Below are 17,146 nucleotides of genomic sequence, written 5' to 3' on the forward strand. Positions count from 1 at the left end.
AGCGTTCCCTGCTTTTTTGGAAGACAAGAGATGCTAAATAGGAGGGTGGGATGGTCAGTGGGAGTGGTATGGCAGCAGGGAGGCTTGAGCCCAGCTTGAGAATTTCAGTACTAAAACCCCTGAGTTTTAGGTGGAGTAGGCGTGATTGCTGTGCTGTTTGTATTGGTATGATGAAAAATGCCCGGAGAGATGCAGTTTTTCTTCCTGGGGGGCTGAAAGGCAAACTCTGAAATTCTGTTATTGCCTTAAAAATTGGCCAAGTTAAAGTTTTGTATTATGTCCTGTAGGCAGTTCAAACAGCCTGTGAGTTCTCCAGGCTGGTTGCTGTAAGCTGGTCCCCTGATGGGACTGAATTCCCCTTGCTGACTGCTGGTTTTAGCGTAAGTGCAAGTCCTGCACTGAGGTCTGTGTGCTTGATTTTTTAACAAATGCTTTTCAGAAGCTTTATATTGGTCATGCATGTTAAACCCTGCCAGTAAGATTGTCTTGAAAGGCATGTACTTGCCAAACCCAGTGGCATTTTCTAGGTTATTCCAAAAGAGGAGTTTAAAGGTTATTAAAAAAAAAAAATCAGATACTGTACTACTGAGAAATCTTTTTAAACTTCTGTGCCAGTCCTCCCTTCTAGATGTTCCACAGTCAATGGCCTTTTAAACCTTTATATGTAAAGGTAATGAATTCTAGGTTGTCAGATGTACTAAAAAGAAATTGAAGTTTTGTGTAATTCTTCTCACCGCAGTTTTAGGCATGTCCTGAAATTCTTTTAGAGACCACTGCCTTGTCATTGAAGAATACTTTTCAGTATTACTGCTTGAAATTTTGGTCTTTGTGAGATGTAAGCTTTATTGCATAAGAAGGATCTTGCATGCCTTCATTGAGTAGTCAGGGTTTTCTTTGGCAAACTGAAAGTCTGCAAGTCAGTTGATTTGACTTTTCTTACAAATAACTTACTCATATATTTGTGTAATATAATAAACTTTTTCAAAGAGCAGAATGATCTGCATTGCCCTGATAGGATTTGTTGCTCCTTTGTTTTTTGAAGTGTAGGGACATGTTAAAATAAGGTATGGTTCCAAGTGTAGGCAAGTGAAAACCTTTGCATAAAGGGAGATGGAAAGAAGAGTTCTATTTGCACCCAGCACAGGCTGTTCAGCTTCCTGTGTGCTGCTGCTGTTGGTGCTGGCAGAAGGAGGCCCGGCATGCTGAGCTGTGCTGCTGCAGGAATGCTCCCTGGACTGGTTTGCCCTCAGTTCCGCGTCCCAGGCGAAGAACACATCACTCGAGCCACCCATTTCCATGATGAGGCAGAAATCACGTGCTGGTGGTTTTCTCCATGGAGAGCCAAGACTGCAAAGCAATAGTTTTTGTTCTGAAAAAGGGATCTTCAGACTCTTGGCATGAAGCCTAGTGACCTTTGTGCTCTGATCAGGTAGAGCTTCCAAGCAGTGACTCTCCAGCTTGAGTCTACCTTTGATAATGCACAGTGCTGCTTCTCAGCTTGGGGCTTCGACACTCCCCACACTGTTGGATATGCAGGACTTGCTTTGGGATGCAATTTTGTCACACTGGCAATCTGTAATTTAACAGATGAGATGTCAAGTGCCAAGTTTTGTGTTGTCATAGAAATTTATTAAGCTGGCAAGCTCTGCTGTTGTAGCTCACTGGAAAGCTGTTTCAGTATAAGCCAAATGTTAGGGTTAGTTTATTGCAGTTCTTTGTGTGTTGCTCATTCACAATTGCTTGTTTCGGTGTTAAGGGTTGAGGCAATACTGCCTGGATGTTCTGGGGCAAAATATAGCAGAGATGGTAAAAGTGTGTTTTTAATATTAATTTGTGATGGGTGCTTTGAAGGATTCTGACCTCTCATTGTTGCTGTGTATCTAGTTCATTATTCATCTTATTTTCTTCTTTCTCATGGTGCTAAAAACTGTTCTTCTGATTGAGCTGTGTGCTGTCTCTTGCAGACTGCAAAATGCAGAAAGAAAAGTGGTAGGGTAGTGTAAAAAAAACTGAGCTTGTGTTGTGAAAACTTAATAGTACTTAATTTTCCTTGTGAACATAGTTATGTGACATTGCTACAGAAGTTAAATCTAATTTAATACTGTTTTCCAGGTGCCATGTTTCAGAACAGACAAAGACAACTGAGAAAGAAGAGCTGAAGCAAGTAACACAAAAACAGATAAAGGCTCATTGGGGGAAAAAAAATTGACCTGTCTCTGAGGTGACTAAAGGGGAATAATGGTGATTTTGCGCCGGGCTCGGCCGCCTGCTTCCGCCCCAACCAGCAATGAATCTTGACTCGCTCTCGCTGGCCTTGTCTCAAATCAGCTACCTGGTGGACAATTTAACCAAGAAAAACTACCGAGCCAGCCAGCAGGAAATACAGCATGTAAGTAAAGTGATATGGTGCTGCAAAATCAATTTACTAAAGTGAACTGGAGTTTCTCTTCTCGTTTGTGTTTGTACTCTGTTGTGCCCTTGTATATATGTTACTGTTTGCTGTTTTCTGTGGTGGTGGGAACTGCAGGGTGTGTCTGATGTTCCTGCTGGTTCATCTGCCAAGTCATGGAACACAGCCCAGAGCTGAGACCAGTATTAACTTTGTAGCTGAATATCAGGATTAACTGCTGCTCCTGAAGGGTGGCGTGAAAAACTTTCCTAATTTCTCCAGGTTAAATCATTCTGCCTTTGGCCATTCAATAGAACACTGATTGGGAAGGGGAGGAAAACGTATACATTCGGTGTTCAAAGTTGAAAGCCTGAGTATGTTGTAATTTACCTCTGAATGCTCTCTCCTCCCTTGATGGAAGTTTTTTTTCCTTTTTCATTCAGTGACTCATGGGTTGGTTGTGAAGCCGAGCTGACTGTCTTGGACCTGGGTTTTCAAAAGGCAGGCAGAGTAACTGCATGTTGAGACCCAAATATCTATGATTTGGGCAAGAATTCGATTTTAACTGACCTTTTTAAAAATAGCTCTGACTTGCAGGGTGGACTGAAAAGCATTATCTGCAGAGGAGTGCTTAGCAGGAAGTGAACGCTACTGAGCTAGTTTTAGAAACTGGTTTAGTTCAGTTCCCAGCAGACAGCTGGGCCACTTAATGTTGAGGTTTTTTTCCTGCAGCAGTGCAGTCCTGCAGTGATTTGAATCAGATTAGAAGGCCAGAGGGCTTAAGCAGTGAGTTTCTGTAACATTTGATGTCTTCAAAAGTGCATTCATTGGTTATCTTGAGGTGAGAGGAGAGTGATTTCAGCAGCATTCGCTTTTTAAGTGTAAGATGGAATGGGTCTCGTAGCTTTTGTAAGTTTCTCATGTTTTTGCAAGTTCAGTTCTCTAGGGGCTCGTTTGGGATTATGCTGTCCTTTTGATCACTGTTAGTTTCAACAGATGCTTTTTGCAGCAAGGTGTGACTAAAGCATGACTCGATTTGGCAGAAGATATGGTTGATCTGCCTTTCAGTTGGAGCATAGCTCTCTAAAACAGGGACAGATTGTTCCTTACCCTTCAGCCAGGCCTGTTAGCCTTACTGTGGTGAAAGGGGTGAGAGACTGGGATCTGGTCTGTGGAAATAGTTGGGTTGTGTATGGTTATAAATCAGATCTAGAATTTCAAGGCTAAATTCCTAAAATCTGAATCCTTTATCTTTTTTGGTTTAAAATTTTATTTCCCTGGTATTGCGTTACTTTTGTGATTGCTGGTACAATATTTCTTTAGTTGAAGAGAATATATGTGCTGTAACTAACTCTGTCTCATGGTACACTACTTGGGGAAAATTTTTGGCATGATTCACTCAAATTTGCAGAGTTTCCATCTAAGCATGTAGAGTTGTGGAAATTCATACTTGGAGTTGTTCTTGCCTCAACTGAGCAAAATGACACTTAAATATGTCGCTTGAGTGTAACAGTGGCAAAGCCTGAGGGACTAATGTCTGTTTAAATATGGTATCAGTCATTTAACATAGCTAATGCTTAAAGAAATAGAATATATGTTTTAAAAACTCAGAAATATCTTATACATTTGTCAGACACAAATTCTAAACCATGACTTCCTCTGAAGTGAGTTTTTGTGGTCTCCTTAAGTGGTAAGGAGAGCCTGGTTGGAGAGGCAGAAAGGTCTTTGTGGATGAGTCTGTCTAGAAAAGCAAAACTTTCTGAATCTATAAAAGCAAAGTTATTTTTTGTCTAATCCTGTATTTGGCCAGACACATTACCTGATAAATCCAACTACATGTGGCTCAAGCTTTATCCTAAATCACAGACTGGTTGAGGTTGGAAGGGACCTGTGGAGTCATGTGCTCCAACCTCCTGCTCAGTCACTTAGAGTGGGTTGCCCAGGAATATATCTGAGCAGTTTTTGGGTACCAACATGAATGGAGATTCTAAAACTTTTCTGGGTAGCCCCTGTCAGTGCTTGGTGACCCCTGCAGTAAAAAAAATAGTATTTTTGATCTGATTTTATGACTCGATGCACTGTCATGTAAATGTGTATCAAGGCTGCCAATACAAAGGTTTCTTTCAGTTCTTTCTTTGGGAAAATTGGCAATTCTCATTACCCATTTCCAGGAAGAGCTTTTTAGGGAATGTAGTTGAAATATGATGCACTGCACTTCTAGCCTTCTTTTCCCTTCCTTCCTGTATGTTAAATTTTCAAATTATTGTCTTTTGGAAGATACCTCAGTGCAATGAAGCAATCTACTTCTGATGCAGCCAATTTATGTGGATGGCTTTAGTATGTACAGTTTTCTTTGGCATCTGATTACTTCGATGAATTCACCTTGGTCACAGCACCAGGCAGCTCCTTAGGAAATTGATCCAGCTTTATGTCAGTCTTGTTACCATGTCCAAATCTGTGTATTTGATTGGGATTACCTCAACAAAATGCCTGTTTTCTGAAGCCTTAGCTAGGTAGTAGAATTTGCTGTCGATTCAGGTTTGCTGCCTTTTGCACCAGTCTGAGCATCTTCTTGATCCTGGGGTATGGCTGCCTTCGAAGGCCCAGCTGTCACCACAGCTGGGCTGTTTACTCTGGACTGACATTGCACAGGCATGTATATTATAGACTCTGGTCAAGAAGCAGAGCTAGATTCGACTTGGAAGTTTCTTTCCAGCAGAACAAAACTTGGCAGCCTCTGGAATCAGCAGGTTCTGAGGGAAGGGGAAGCATAGTGTCAGATAACAGTAGAAAAATTGAGATGAAAACAGTCAAACATCAGAGCCCAAGCAGACAGAGCCTAAAGCAACCCTCTTTGTCTCTTCTCACAAAGAAGCTCCTGGCAAACAAGGACATTCATGATGGGTGAAGCAGTGGGCTTGGTGTAGGCAGTCAGACCAGAGGCAGAGCTGCAGGTTTTTGCTGGCATATTTGTCTCTCTCCTGTAGCTAGAAAAGGGGAAACAGCAGGAAAAATGTTGCTAGTAGACAAAGGTTGGATTTGTTATTAGCTGCTACTGTTTGGCCAAAGAGGCAAGCTGCTGTTGATTGGCTTCACGCTTTTGACAGTATGTATTCTATTAAAAACAAATAATGCTGTCCACTTGGTTGGAGTGTAAAGAAAGGAGCACGTTCTGAAACAGTCTGGAGCTATTTCAGACAGCAAGCTGATGAGCTGGTCTGTAGCCAAGAGTTAAGGTAAATGGTAGGGGATGCAAACAAAAATGTAATATTGTTAAGATGTAGTAATGAATGAGAGGTGTTACAAGTCAGCAAATGCAGGTCCCCATTGCACAGGTGCTGTCCCAAGGCTGTGTTCTTGCAGTTAGGTGCTGCAGCTGTGGGAAAAAATGGGGGGAAGTGAGGCCATGGACTGTGTGGGTTCTGGGCTGTTTTGGTGGCAGAATCCTGAGGGTGACTTAAAAACTCATTTTTACTTAGCTTTATAAGAATACGACCTCTGTAGTGCATGGCTTCTGTGTCAGTGACTTGTGTCTAGATTCTCTTTGTTTATGCTTCTTATTTGCAAATAGAGTTAATGATGTGGTTTCTAGGTTACTGATTAAAAGGAACATTTATAGCAGTTTTGTTGAAACTGTAGATTATTTAACTACTAGCAGTACTGCTGTATCCATAGAACTAGAGCCAGATCTTGCTTTGTAATGACTATTTGATACCAAGCTGGTTTTTTGGTATTTTTTTTCCCAGATTGTGAATAGGCACGGTCCCGAGGCAGACAGGCATTTACTACGCTGTCTATTCTCGCACGTGGATTTCAGTGGCGATGGTAAAAGCAGTGGCAAAGATTTTCATCAGGTACAGTTTGCACCAACACGTGTTTATTAATTTTGATTATTAAATATCTGGGGTGGGATTTTATCCAGGTCAAGCACAAAGGCGGGTTAGAAGCAGTAGCTTCATTTTTGCCAATCCTCAAAATGATATCTGACTTACAATCTCTTGATCTGGAAAAAAACAGGTTGCATCAGTACAAATGGTACTTTTACCAGATGCAGTGCTCTAGTTTGAAAGCCTTTCTCTGTATTTTGAGCTTGTCCGAATCCATTAACTGGCATTTCTGGTGCTGACTGTGTCTATTGGCCAGGAGTGTTTTCATCTTTAAGCAATTTTGCCTCAGACTTTTTAGATCCTAACCATGAATCAAATACTCGGGCTGTCTATTGCAATGTCTGAGGATGTTTACAGAAAGTAAAACATTGCACATATGATGGAAAATGTTTCATCACTTTGTCAGTCTTAGAAGCAAAGCAAACCTGAAGAAAGCTTGAATGAAGTTAGTTGATGTTAGAGAGAATTTGGGCACTTACATAAGTACTTAATCTTTTAGTTTTCCTGTACATAGTGCACAGTAGTTTATTTTTATTGTCCTGTTATAAAACTGTGAGTCTTCAAGTTATCTTGTTCTTTTCAGACTCAATTTCTGATCCAGGAGTGTGCGTCGCTGATTACAAAACCAAACTTTATCTCGACGCTGTCATACGCCATTGACAATCCCTTGCACTATCAAAAGGTTTGTATGCTTCTTGAAGGGGATTCCAGTGTCAGAAACTGCACTCAATTGGTCTCTAGGAAACCAGCTAGTTTTCCCTTGTAGTAAATTTTTCAAAAATCGATCTTGTCTGGTTGGTGTGGGGTTTTTTTGTTTTTGTTTAACTAAGCAAGTTAGTCAATCACTCAGAATGACTGCAAACTTAATTGATACTTCATCTAATGTTGGTACTTCATGGGTTGTTTATGACACCAGAACAAAAAAAATCATCACTATTTCTGTTTCTTTCAATATGAAAGCCATGATAGTGGTTAAATAAATGCACTATATGGAAGAAGCTTTTAGATTAAATGTATCCAAAAGTAGTTGGAAAGTTGTTTAGCCGTAGAAGCTTTGTGTTAACCTGCAGCAGAGCAGTTACTAATATTCCAAGATTTCAAATAGACTCTAGATAGTCTGACACATTGCAAATGAGATTAATCCCAAAACAACTTTCATGTTATTCTTTCTTGTTTCAGAGTCTAAAGCCTTCACCCCATTTATTTGCCCAATTGAGTAAAGTCATCAAATTAAGTAAAGTTCAAGAGGTAAGTGAAAGCTTATTTCAAAAATATTTTAATTGGGTTTTTTTTTGTACTTCACAAGTTAGAAAGGATAAGGTCCCCTTACTGTAATGTTTGTTTTTGCTTGTAGGTGATTTTTGGTCTGGCTTTACTGAACTCTTTCAGCTCAGATCTGCGAGGTTTTGGTAAGTTTCTAAAGTAGTGTAGCAGGGACGGCCTTTTTCAGCAGTATGTTTTCTAGATGACCTGACCTTGCAATTAGTGTTGCCATTGGGAGGGGCAATAGATAACAGTCATCTTGTGTGAAGCTGAAGGACCTTTTAGTGAATGACTTGCTTGATAATGAATCAAACTGGGTTATTGTGATATCTTAAAGTGTAGCTGTCCATTAATATTTGAGTTCTCAGGTATTAGATTTCTGTTTAAATCTGAACTGTTGTGGCCTGTGGTAAACAAACTTAAATTATGAGAATGGTACCTAGCTAAATGAATGTCATATTAAAACAGAATCCCAAGTTTTCACTTTAACCTCTTCTGTTTCCAAAAGCTGCCCAGTTTATCAAACAGAAACTCCCGGATCTTTTGCGCTCTTACATTGACGCAGACGTCAGTGGAAATCAAGAAGGTGGCTTCCAAGATATTGCAATAGAAGTCCTGCACCTTCTCCTCTCCCATCTCCTCTTTGGGCAGAAGGGAGCCTTTGGGGTAGGACAGGAGCAGATTGACGCTTTCCTCAAAACATTACGTAGAGGTAAGTGGTGCTGTTCAGAAAGCCTGACCAGATGCCAACTTTGAGATGAATCTTTGTGACTTGCTGTCAGTGCAGAGTGCTGAAATGGTGGGGAACTTGCTGACTTAGAACACAGTAAATTTTAGTAGTTCTAAACTGACAGAAAAGTACCACTGTTCTGCTTGCTTTCAATGGGCAGTAATATGATCTCATCTTCTTGAAAAGTTTTGATAAATAAACATTGAGTAAGGGATATTAAAGTCTGTGTTGGCTTGTATGGCATGGTATTTGTGGATTTAACTAAAGGAGCTCAGTGCACTGTAGTTGAAAACCCCCTTATGGAGTAAGGAACTTAAGTTTCAAACAGCTGCATTTTAAGCATTGCTTTGTTTTGCTAGATGTAGATGAGGGAATACTAGCACAGTGAGGGAGGTACTTCTGACTTTAACTCTGGTTCATTTCCTGAAAGCTACCGTTGTTGTCTGTTCCTTTCCAAAACCAGTGTTTGCTGTAAACCTATCACACTAGGGAGGCTTTGGACTCAAGATGATAATTGAACTTAACCCACTCCTTCATTCTCTGCAGACCTAGAGGAAGCTACTGTTTGTACAAGAACAAAATATTTGTTCTTATTTTTTAAATATAACTTCTTGGTTCATATGTATTTTAATAAAGATTTGTGTATTAGCTTGTGTAATTCCTGACACTTTGCTTTGGAATATTGGGCACTCTTCTTGGAACTGCCCTGGAGTTGTTACATGTCAAAGGTGCTGTCTCAGGAAGGCCCACCGACAAGGTGTCTTTGCTGCTCTCCACTGTGAGCAGAACTCTGATCCACAGATATAATCCTTTCATTACTTGTCTCTCTCAAACTTTGCCTGCCAGGAAGGGAAAAATTAGTATTTACTCTTTCTATGCCCAAGTGCCTGGCTTAGTTTTGCTATATTTCTTAGACTCAGTAGCGGATCCTTTGTTTCCTGATATTTCCTGAGTTAGAGGAATGGCTTTTGCTGGACTGCTGTGTTGTTTCCTGCCCTGTGCTTTTTTTGGATAACGGTTAGTGACAGTCTAGTTCTAAACTTACACTCGCACAGCTGCTGGGCTTTTGGGCAGCTGCAAGCTGCTGTGAACCTCCATGAGCCTAGTTTAGTCTACATTATTCTTCTTTAGGAATATCCCAGTGCCATTAGAGAACTGAGAATGGGATGGAGGGATGCTGCATCAGTGCTCTCTTGATTTCTGCAGCAGTAGGCCAACTCTAGCACAGCAGTGGAATAATTTTGAATACTCTTTCACATGCAACTGGTGTTCTGGATGTTTTGATACACTGTTATTTTTGCCTTTAGATTTTCCCCAGGAGCGTTGCCCTGTGGTGCTTGCACCACTTCTATACCCTGAAAAACGGGACATTCTAATGGACAGGATCCTGCCTGATTCTGGAGGGATAGCCAAAACCATGATGGAGAGTTCTCTGGCAGATTTCATGCAAGAAGTTGGCTATGGCTTTTGTGCAAGGTTTGTAGGAAAATGTACTTTTCAAGTATGTAACTTTGGGTGGTGGTGGTTTTCTTTCTTGTTTCTTGAGGTAAAAGGTAAAGAGCACTTTAACTACTAAAATAAGTAGAATCCTGTCAAGAGTTATGAGATTGTTTATTTGAATTCTGGTTGTATTTTGCTTCCTTCTGATGTGTATTACATGCCTGTAAACACTGTGTAGAATTTTGTCATGGTAAGAAGTGCTACATAAAAGGATTCACGTTGCTTGTGAAGGTTTCATAAGAATTTGACCATCACCCTTTCATAAGTGAAAATGAAAGTGCCTGGGTAGACATAAATTCCAGCTAAATCCCACTAGAGTGTTGAAAGAACTTTGCTCTTGCAAAACTTAGCCCTCAGAATGAAGCTAAACTGCTTTTTTTGTAAGAAGCATAAGGTAGAATTAAATTCTGTATTTCAAGAGAGACTATTGATTACTTTGGGGAGGTGATGAAATCTTGAAGGTACTAACATGAGTTTCGGTTTAAACCAAGAAGTAAAAACACATGTGTTGGAAGATACTGAATTATTTCCTTTGTTAACACATGCCTGTTAATAAAACAGTTTATATACTCATGCTATATAAATCTTCCTGGCCTAGTTATGAAGCATACACAAAACGGGAAAAAAATTGCAAAAAAAGCCTTCAGTTCTGAAGTTGAAACTCAGTCATCTGCTCTTTGTTTTCTCTCTTGTCTCCTGGGAGGTTTTTGCTCAGGGATGCCATGGTTTGTATCAGGCTGAAGGGCAAATGTTCACAACTTACCTTTGAAGAGTGCATGTCAGCATTTTGAAATGTGCATTCTCAAAGCCTTTGTTTTGCTTTAGGTAGTAGAAAACTTGAGTTTCTGAAGCTCTGTATCACAGATCAGTAGTGGAAGTGCTTTTAACCAAGAAGAGTGCTAAACCCATCCTGTGCTTTCGCTTTGACAGAGCATAGTCTGTGAAACATCTCTGTGACATCCCTGTCACTTCAGTACACCTGGCTTTGAACTGGAACGTGGCATAGTATATTTCATGGAAATAATTGCACAGATTGTATACTGAATTTTTTTTCTTGATTGTCCTGGATTTTTTTTATGTTGGATCATTTGACTAATTTGTGCTGCAGTGAAACTTGCTTTCCTGTAAGATCTCTCTGTTTTGTTGGATTTTAGTGTTGAAGAATGTCGCAACATAATCATGCAATTTGGTGTTCGGGAAGTCACAGCTGCCCAGGTTGCCAGGGTTTTGGGGATGATGGCTCGAACTCATTCAGGATTGACAGACGGTATTCCATTACAAGTGAGTGGCCTGTTGTCCTGGGCATTATATTTCAGCAGAAGGAGGAGTTAAAATTCTGACTTCTAGGAATTTAACAATTGCTTGTATTATTCAATACTTGTACTTCTGACTGTTCTGCTGTAAATCTCTGTAATGCTTTCAGGAATGAAAGATTCTCAGTGTGTTAAACTGATGTCATTACTAGTCTGAACTTTATACCTTTCTAGTGCAGGGGGTTCTATAGCCAGTGGGTGTTGAGACTGCTTTATTTTTTACTAGTGTTTGATTCGGTGTATTTGATTTGCAGTCTATTTCGGCTCCTGGCAGTGGGATTTGGAGTGATGGCAAAGATAAGAGTGACGGAAGCCAAGCCCATACCTGGAATGTGGAGGTCTTGATTGATGTTCTTAAAGAGCTGGTAAGTCTTGTAAGCATCTTGGTCTTTCATATGGATAAAGCAGGGCATATCTCAGTATGTTTATAAACCTTTCTAAGCTCTCCAACAGCCTGAATATCTTTGAATCTCTAACTTAACTGTACTTAAATGCTGGGGGTTTTTCCCACATGAACAAGGAAATTATGAGGAATTCTGGGAAATGGAAACTACTTGAATGAGTAACTTGGGTGCAGTTTGAGATTCATTCCACACTGCTCCCATGTATTTCAGTATGTGTTCTCTGAGGATTTTTGGTTTTCAGTGTATTTCTGACAGTGGAAAGTTTTGTGCATCAGATACTGTTTTAGAAAACTTCTTACTGTAGACATTAGTGATGAAAATGAAGGTATTTTTGTAGCTACTGATTCCAAAGCTCTTCTTTACCGCTTCTTAGGTATGATAACACTATAGAAATGGAAGGTTTTCTCACTGCTTTATAAGCAGTGATTTTTGTAATGAACTCAGTTAAACATGAGTACCATTTCCTTTGTTTGCCTTGGACAGGATTTTTTCTGTATGTTCCCTGTGCAGGGTTTTGTTTTTCTAAACCTTGGGCCATAAAATAGATTTGCCTCTGGTGCTCACCTATCTCTGAAATGAGTGGTTTGTGTTCTGTAATGGCCAGTTCCCTCCAAGCTCCCTCATTAATATTGTTTCACACTGTTCATGAAAATACATTGGGTGCTTTACAAGGTCTTGGAGTTTACATTTTGCAAAAGTAGGAGCAGATTCTGCTTGCCAGCAGATCAGACCCTTCTGCCTTTTATCAGAGGGTGTGGAAGCCTAGGAAAGGAGAAAGTTATTATGCTAAGAGAGGAGCTATATGTTTGGGAGTGTTTAAAGAATTGTTAAGTTTTTGGAAGGAGAGACAGCTACTGTTATGCTGGGGAAGTGCAATCTCACATTAGTGAGATTAGTTAGGGGTAGTTTAAAACATTAAACATAACTTGCATCAAATTCTCAGAACTATGTAAATACATCTCTTTTCAAAACAAAACCCTTGCATTCAGCTGAAAGTTGGGTGGATGTTAAGCTGGATACAATACTGATGAAGAGGGGTTCTTTCAAGACAGTACAAAGATGGTAATGTGCAAAGCTCACAATCCTTGCTTGTCTGGTTGCAGAACCCTAACCTGGACTTCAAAGTAGTAACGTATGAATTGGACCATCCAGGATTTCAGATTCGTGATAGCAAGGGCCTGCAAATTGTCGTTTTTGGCATCCAGAGAGGGCTGGGCATGGAAGTTTTTCCAGTTAATGCCATATACAGACCTTGGAAGCATGCAGAGGGCCAGGTATGTTTACCAACATTTTTGCTGTATCTGTAGAATATTTGCAAATTTCCTGAATTTCTTGAATGATAAAGGGAGATTAGTAGTGTCAGTGTTTAGATAATCCTCATTTGAGACCTTGGCCTGTAAGGACAAGCCTCAGGTGTGTTACAGAAGTACTGTCTGTGATTACTGCGTTGTGTGGGATATGGTCACTTGCTGTGCACTGTCACCCTACCTTTGGCCCCAGCAGAGTTCTGGTGTGTAGTGCAGCTGAGCGTGGAACTGCTGCTGCATGGCAGTGCTCTAGAGTGCTTACCTGGTTACACAAAAAGGCTACAGCTTCATGCAAACAAGTATCCTCAACATGTCTATACCCATCGTTCTTGAATTCTAGAAGTGTGAAGTTCAGTCTTGCTTAAAATACACAGTGAAGCTTGGCTCATCCCTGCTGCTTATTTGATTTGTATCATTCTCAAAATGTGGCACTTGATAAGCGGAAGGATTCTGAAACTCTAATACCTAAACTAATTCTGACATCTTTTTCTATTCCAGCTCTCCTTCATCCAACATTCCCTCATAAACCCTGACATCTTCTGTTTTGCTGACTACCCTTGCCATACTGTTGCCACAGACATCCTGAAAGCACCACCGGAGGATGACAATCGAGAAATTGCTACATGGTAATAAACCTGCTCTCAACTGTTTTTCATACATGGAGTAAGATTAATTGTCTGGTCTAAGGTGGTTTTGTCTTCACGCAGCCAGATTTATTGTAGCTGTGTACATACCAGTAGATCAGCCATTATTATTTGTGACATGTTTGGTGAAACTATTCACAGTATCAGAACTTCCTGTGTACTTCCATAATACCTTGCTTTTGTTGGAGTCTTCAGCTTATTTGGAGAGTGTCTGCTGATGTGTTTTGGCATATCCTGCAAGCTGAAAGGAGAGGGAATAGAGGAGGCGGTTTGAAACTTTAATCTGTCTTTCCCAGGATGATATTAGAGAAACTTGATCTGCTTGCATGAAAGTAGTCCTAAAATTTAATTAGTAAATGTGTATGTGGCTGTTAGTGAGTTACTGCATAAAGCTGACTGGTGTGACTTTGAGCTGACCTTTACACCCTGTTTTTGATATAGCCATGTAGCTTATTTCAGTACAGATACTTGCTTCTTTTTCAATTTTATGGCCCAGAATAGAGAATTGAAGGATGAGGAATACAAGTAAATGGGCAATGATCACTTGTCTGTAAAGCAGGCAAAACAAGTAGAGTGTCTTCACTAACTTTCATGAGTGGGGACTTTGAGATGTTTTAAAAAGTGCATTCCTGGAAGTATTTACACTTTAAAAAATGTATTTTCTGGAAGTATGTTTCAAGTTCAATTATCTTAAGTGACCCAGCTTGAGCTGAATTTCTTCAACATCATCTTTCAGTTCCCTCTCCTCCCTAACATAATTAGGAGTTCCTAAGATCTTGAGTTATTTTTTATGGTTTCTTGCAGGCTTAATTGTACATGATAAGAGCTGCAGTGTCAGGTTGTTTGCAGTGGGTGTTGCTTTATATGTTCTTACAGTTGCTGCCATAAAATACTTGAATCCAGGATCCTGTAAACTTGCTGCTTGGTAAGTTTGTGGGAGTTGTCTATTTGTTTTTCCTTCTCTTTTGTTAGGAAGAGCCTGGATTTGATTGAGTCTCTGTTACGATTGGCAGAAGTGGGGCAGTATGAACAGGTTAAGCAGCTCTTCAGTTTTCCTATCAAGCATTGCCCAGATATGCTGGTATTGGCCTTATTGCAGATCAACACGTCCTGGCACACCTTGCGCCATGAACTCATCTCCACGCTCATGCCAATTTTCCTTGGCAACCATCCCAACTCAGCCATCATTTTGCACTATGCATGGCATGGGCAGGTAAGTATTTTCACTGTAGTTTGTTCCTGTAACTCGAAAGTTTGTTAAATGGATTGAACAGTTCTGACAGTGTTTGTACTGGTTTATGAACTGGTCAGTTTAAAATCCAAGAGGCGAATGATCCATGTTTTATGCAAAATATTGGGATATCTCTTCCCTGACTTGAAGCAAACTGATACGGTTTAGTTTTCAATAATATTCACTGGGAAAATATTCCTGGAAAAGTACAGAGAAGCAAGTTAAGTTTGACTTTTTATACCTTTAGCTTTAAACAAAGTTGACCACAGTTTTATTTTAAGAAAAAGGAAAAAAAATGCAGAACCCCCAAACCCCTGACAACAGCATTACCTACCCCGCCCCTTCAACTCTCAACCTCACACATGTAAAATATAAAAACCTGAAGTGAGAAGATTTAAACAAAAATAATCTCCTTTTTACTTGCCAAAAAGGCGAAAGCTATTCTAGACACAAAGAAGCTACCTGCCCTGGAAGTTTTCAGAGTCTGGGTGTTTTCTGAAAACTTGGGACTGGCTCCTGAGCTTTTTGAAGGAGAGCTTCCATGTGGAGATATAGTAGCTGTGTGTGCAAATCCCATCCTTCTGACGGATGTGTTGTTTGGTGTGGCCTTCATCATTGTGTGTACTAGTAGTTAAACAAAGAGAAGTCATATGAAATTAAAACTGGGGGAAATCTCTGGGGTTGGAGGCAATCTGCATTAGCAACCATGTTTCCCTGTTCATCTAGAGTAGAGTTAATGGCAAGAAGCTTGATCTCTGAGGTCATGCTATGAATGTTTTATATTTTCTTGATGGAAGTCTTTAAATGGAAGGACGAGGGGTAGAATAGATGTGAAGTGCTTTTTGCATGAAGTTTTGAAATGGCAAAAGAAGCAATTTTTCCATAGCATAGGTCTGACATTAGGGCACTGAATGATGATTGCCATGGGACGTGGTGCCTTCCCATGACACTTTTCCTTTAAACAAAACCCTTGCTGCCATAAAAATCTTACTTGTGTTGTATTTTGAAGTTGCTCCTTTATGAGCAATGATCTAGATACTCTGTTTTCCTTTTTAAGGTGTGGTACTGAATTTTCACTTCAGGACATCATGTCAGGCATAACACTTTGTAAATACTTGTGTAGTCTGAAAATTATTTGCCTATGATAAAGAGGAATTGGTCCTGGACAGTGGTAGGAAAGAGGTGGGGATGTATGTATCTACCATTTGCAGTTAGCTACATCATTTATTTGTAGCTCCTTGGTAGTTTATTTTTGCATAGAAAGAGGTCAAATCAGAAGCAAGTTCTGAAGCTAAAGAGTAAATATATTTGCATGTTAAGCTTTTTAGTTGTGAAATACCCTGTTGAATGTTCACATAATTGATCCTGTTAGTAGAATCATGAAGTACAATCCTAATTTGATTCTCCTCAGGGTCAGTCTCCTTCAATTCGTCAGCTTATCATGCATGCCATGGCAGAATGGTACATGAGAGGGGAGCAGTATGATCAGGCAAAATTATCACGTATTCTTGATGTGGCACAAGACTTGAAGGTGAGTTTTGCAAAATACTGCCATTATTTTTTGTCTGGTGCCTCATGCTGACTTGCTTATCTTTTAACAAAAGCTAAGCTTGATTTAGACTAATTTTGTAAGGATTACATTGTTTAGGCATGACTCAATTTGTGGCTTCTGTCTCTCATCTTAAAAAAAACCCTACATTCATATGACTTAAAGTACTCTTCAGCTGAGTTGTGGTGTCTGATTGCAGATGCTTCCAGCCAGTCCTGTTGTGAGCACAAGACATTGTACTTGGTATTTGCAGTGGGGTTGGTTATAGTGGCTTAGCTGACGAGTACTTTGGGAAGCAGCACAATAGAACTGCTTGCTGTGTGAATGTGGTGTGAATCCAGGAAGAGCTTTGACTGTTTTACTTACTGATTACTGAAATGACAATGTAGAAAATATCAGATGTTTGTATGAAGGTGGCACTGCTCAACATAATGGAGTGGGGATTTCTTGAGAATGCGACTAGTTCTTAGATTTTATACATTGGCAAAAGACTGGAAGTTGTGACTAACTTCTTTGAAGCCTTTATTGCTTCCTAAAGTTAGGTGCAAAATAAATGGGTTTCTCAGAGTGTAAGAGCACCAGCTGCTGCTTGAAGTCAGTTTTGTTGTAGCAATTATAGTGTTCAGATATGACCTCTTTGGAGCAGATATGTTCTGAGTATCTCTGAAGTGGTTGAGGTGTTTGCAGGAAAATGCTACATTCTTCTGCTTAACTTCGTAGCAATATCACTTTGGTAGCTCTTGACCACTTGCTGGTGGTTTTTCATATCACTGGAATTTAAAACTGTCAGCACAAGGTCACTTCAAAGAAGGTGAAGTCATGATTTCAAATCAGAGCTCTTGCTTATTTGTCTCGCAAGCGAGCGATAAGTGAAGTTGATAGTACCAATCTTCGTTGACAAAGAAAGCATAGCAGCATGTCATAATAAA

At 40.0% G+C, this 17,146-nt stretch overlaps 1 protein-coding gene across 8 annotated transcripts in view; it reads left to right on the forward strand.

The window, feature by feature from the left end:
* Positions 1-17,146, forward strand: part of CNOT1 (CCR4-NOT transcription complex subunit 1) — a 55,476-nt gene that overhangs the window by 3,683 nt on the left and 34,647 nt on the right. For all 8 annotated transcript variants that reach the window (XM_030282198.4, XM_030282197.4, XM_012570327.5 and 5 more), the window contains 13 exons: positions 2,113-2,389; positions 6,136-6,243; positions 6,860-6,958; positions 7,456-7,524; positions 7,631-7,685; positions 8,048-8,251; positions 9,577-9,745; positions 10,924-11,050; positions 11,337-11,447; positions 12,590-12,760; positions 13,292-13,419; positions 14,410-14,650; positions 16,080-16,199. In XM_030282198.4, coding sequence (XP_030138058.4) covers positions 2,288-2,389; positions 6,136-6,243; positions 6,860-6,958; positions 7,456-7,524; positions 7,631-7,685; positions 8,048-8,251; positions 9,577-9,745; positions 10,924-11,050; positions 11,337-11,447; positions 12,590-12,760; positions 13,292-13,419; positions 14,410-14,650; positions 16,080-16,199 — 1,704 coding nt within the window. In that variant the 5' untranslated portion in view covers positions 2,113-2,287. Of the gene's footprint in view, positions 1-2,112; positions 2,390-6,135; positions 6,244-6,859; positions 6,959-7,455; positions 7,525-7,630; positions 7,686-8,047; positions 8,252-9,576; positions 9,746-10,923; positions 11,051-11,336; positions 11,448-12,589; positions 12,761-13,291; positions 13,420-14,409; positions 14,651-16,079; positions 16,200-17,146 lie in introns of those variants that run through there.

This window comes from Taeniopygia guttata, chromosome 11 (genome assembly GCF_048771995.1).
Source record: "Taeniopygia guttata chromosome 11, bTaeGut7.mat, whole genome shotgun sequence".
Taxonomy (NCBI): Eukaryota; Metazoa; Chordata; class Aves; order Passeriformes; family Estrildidae; genus Taeniopygia; species Taeniopygia guttata.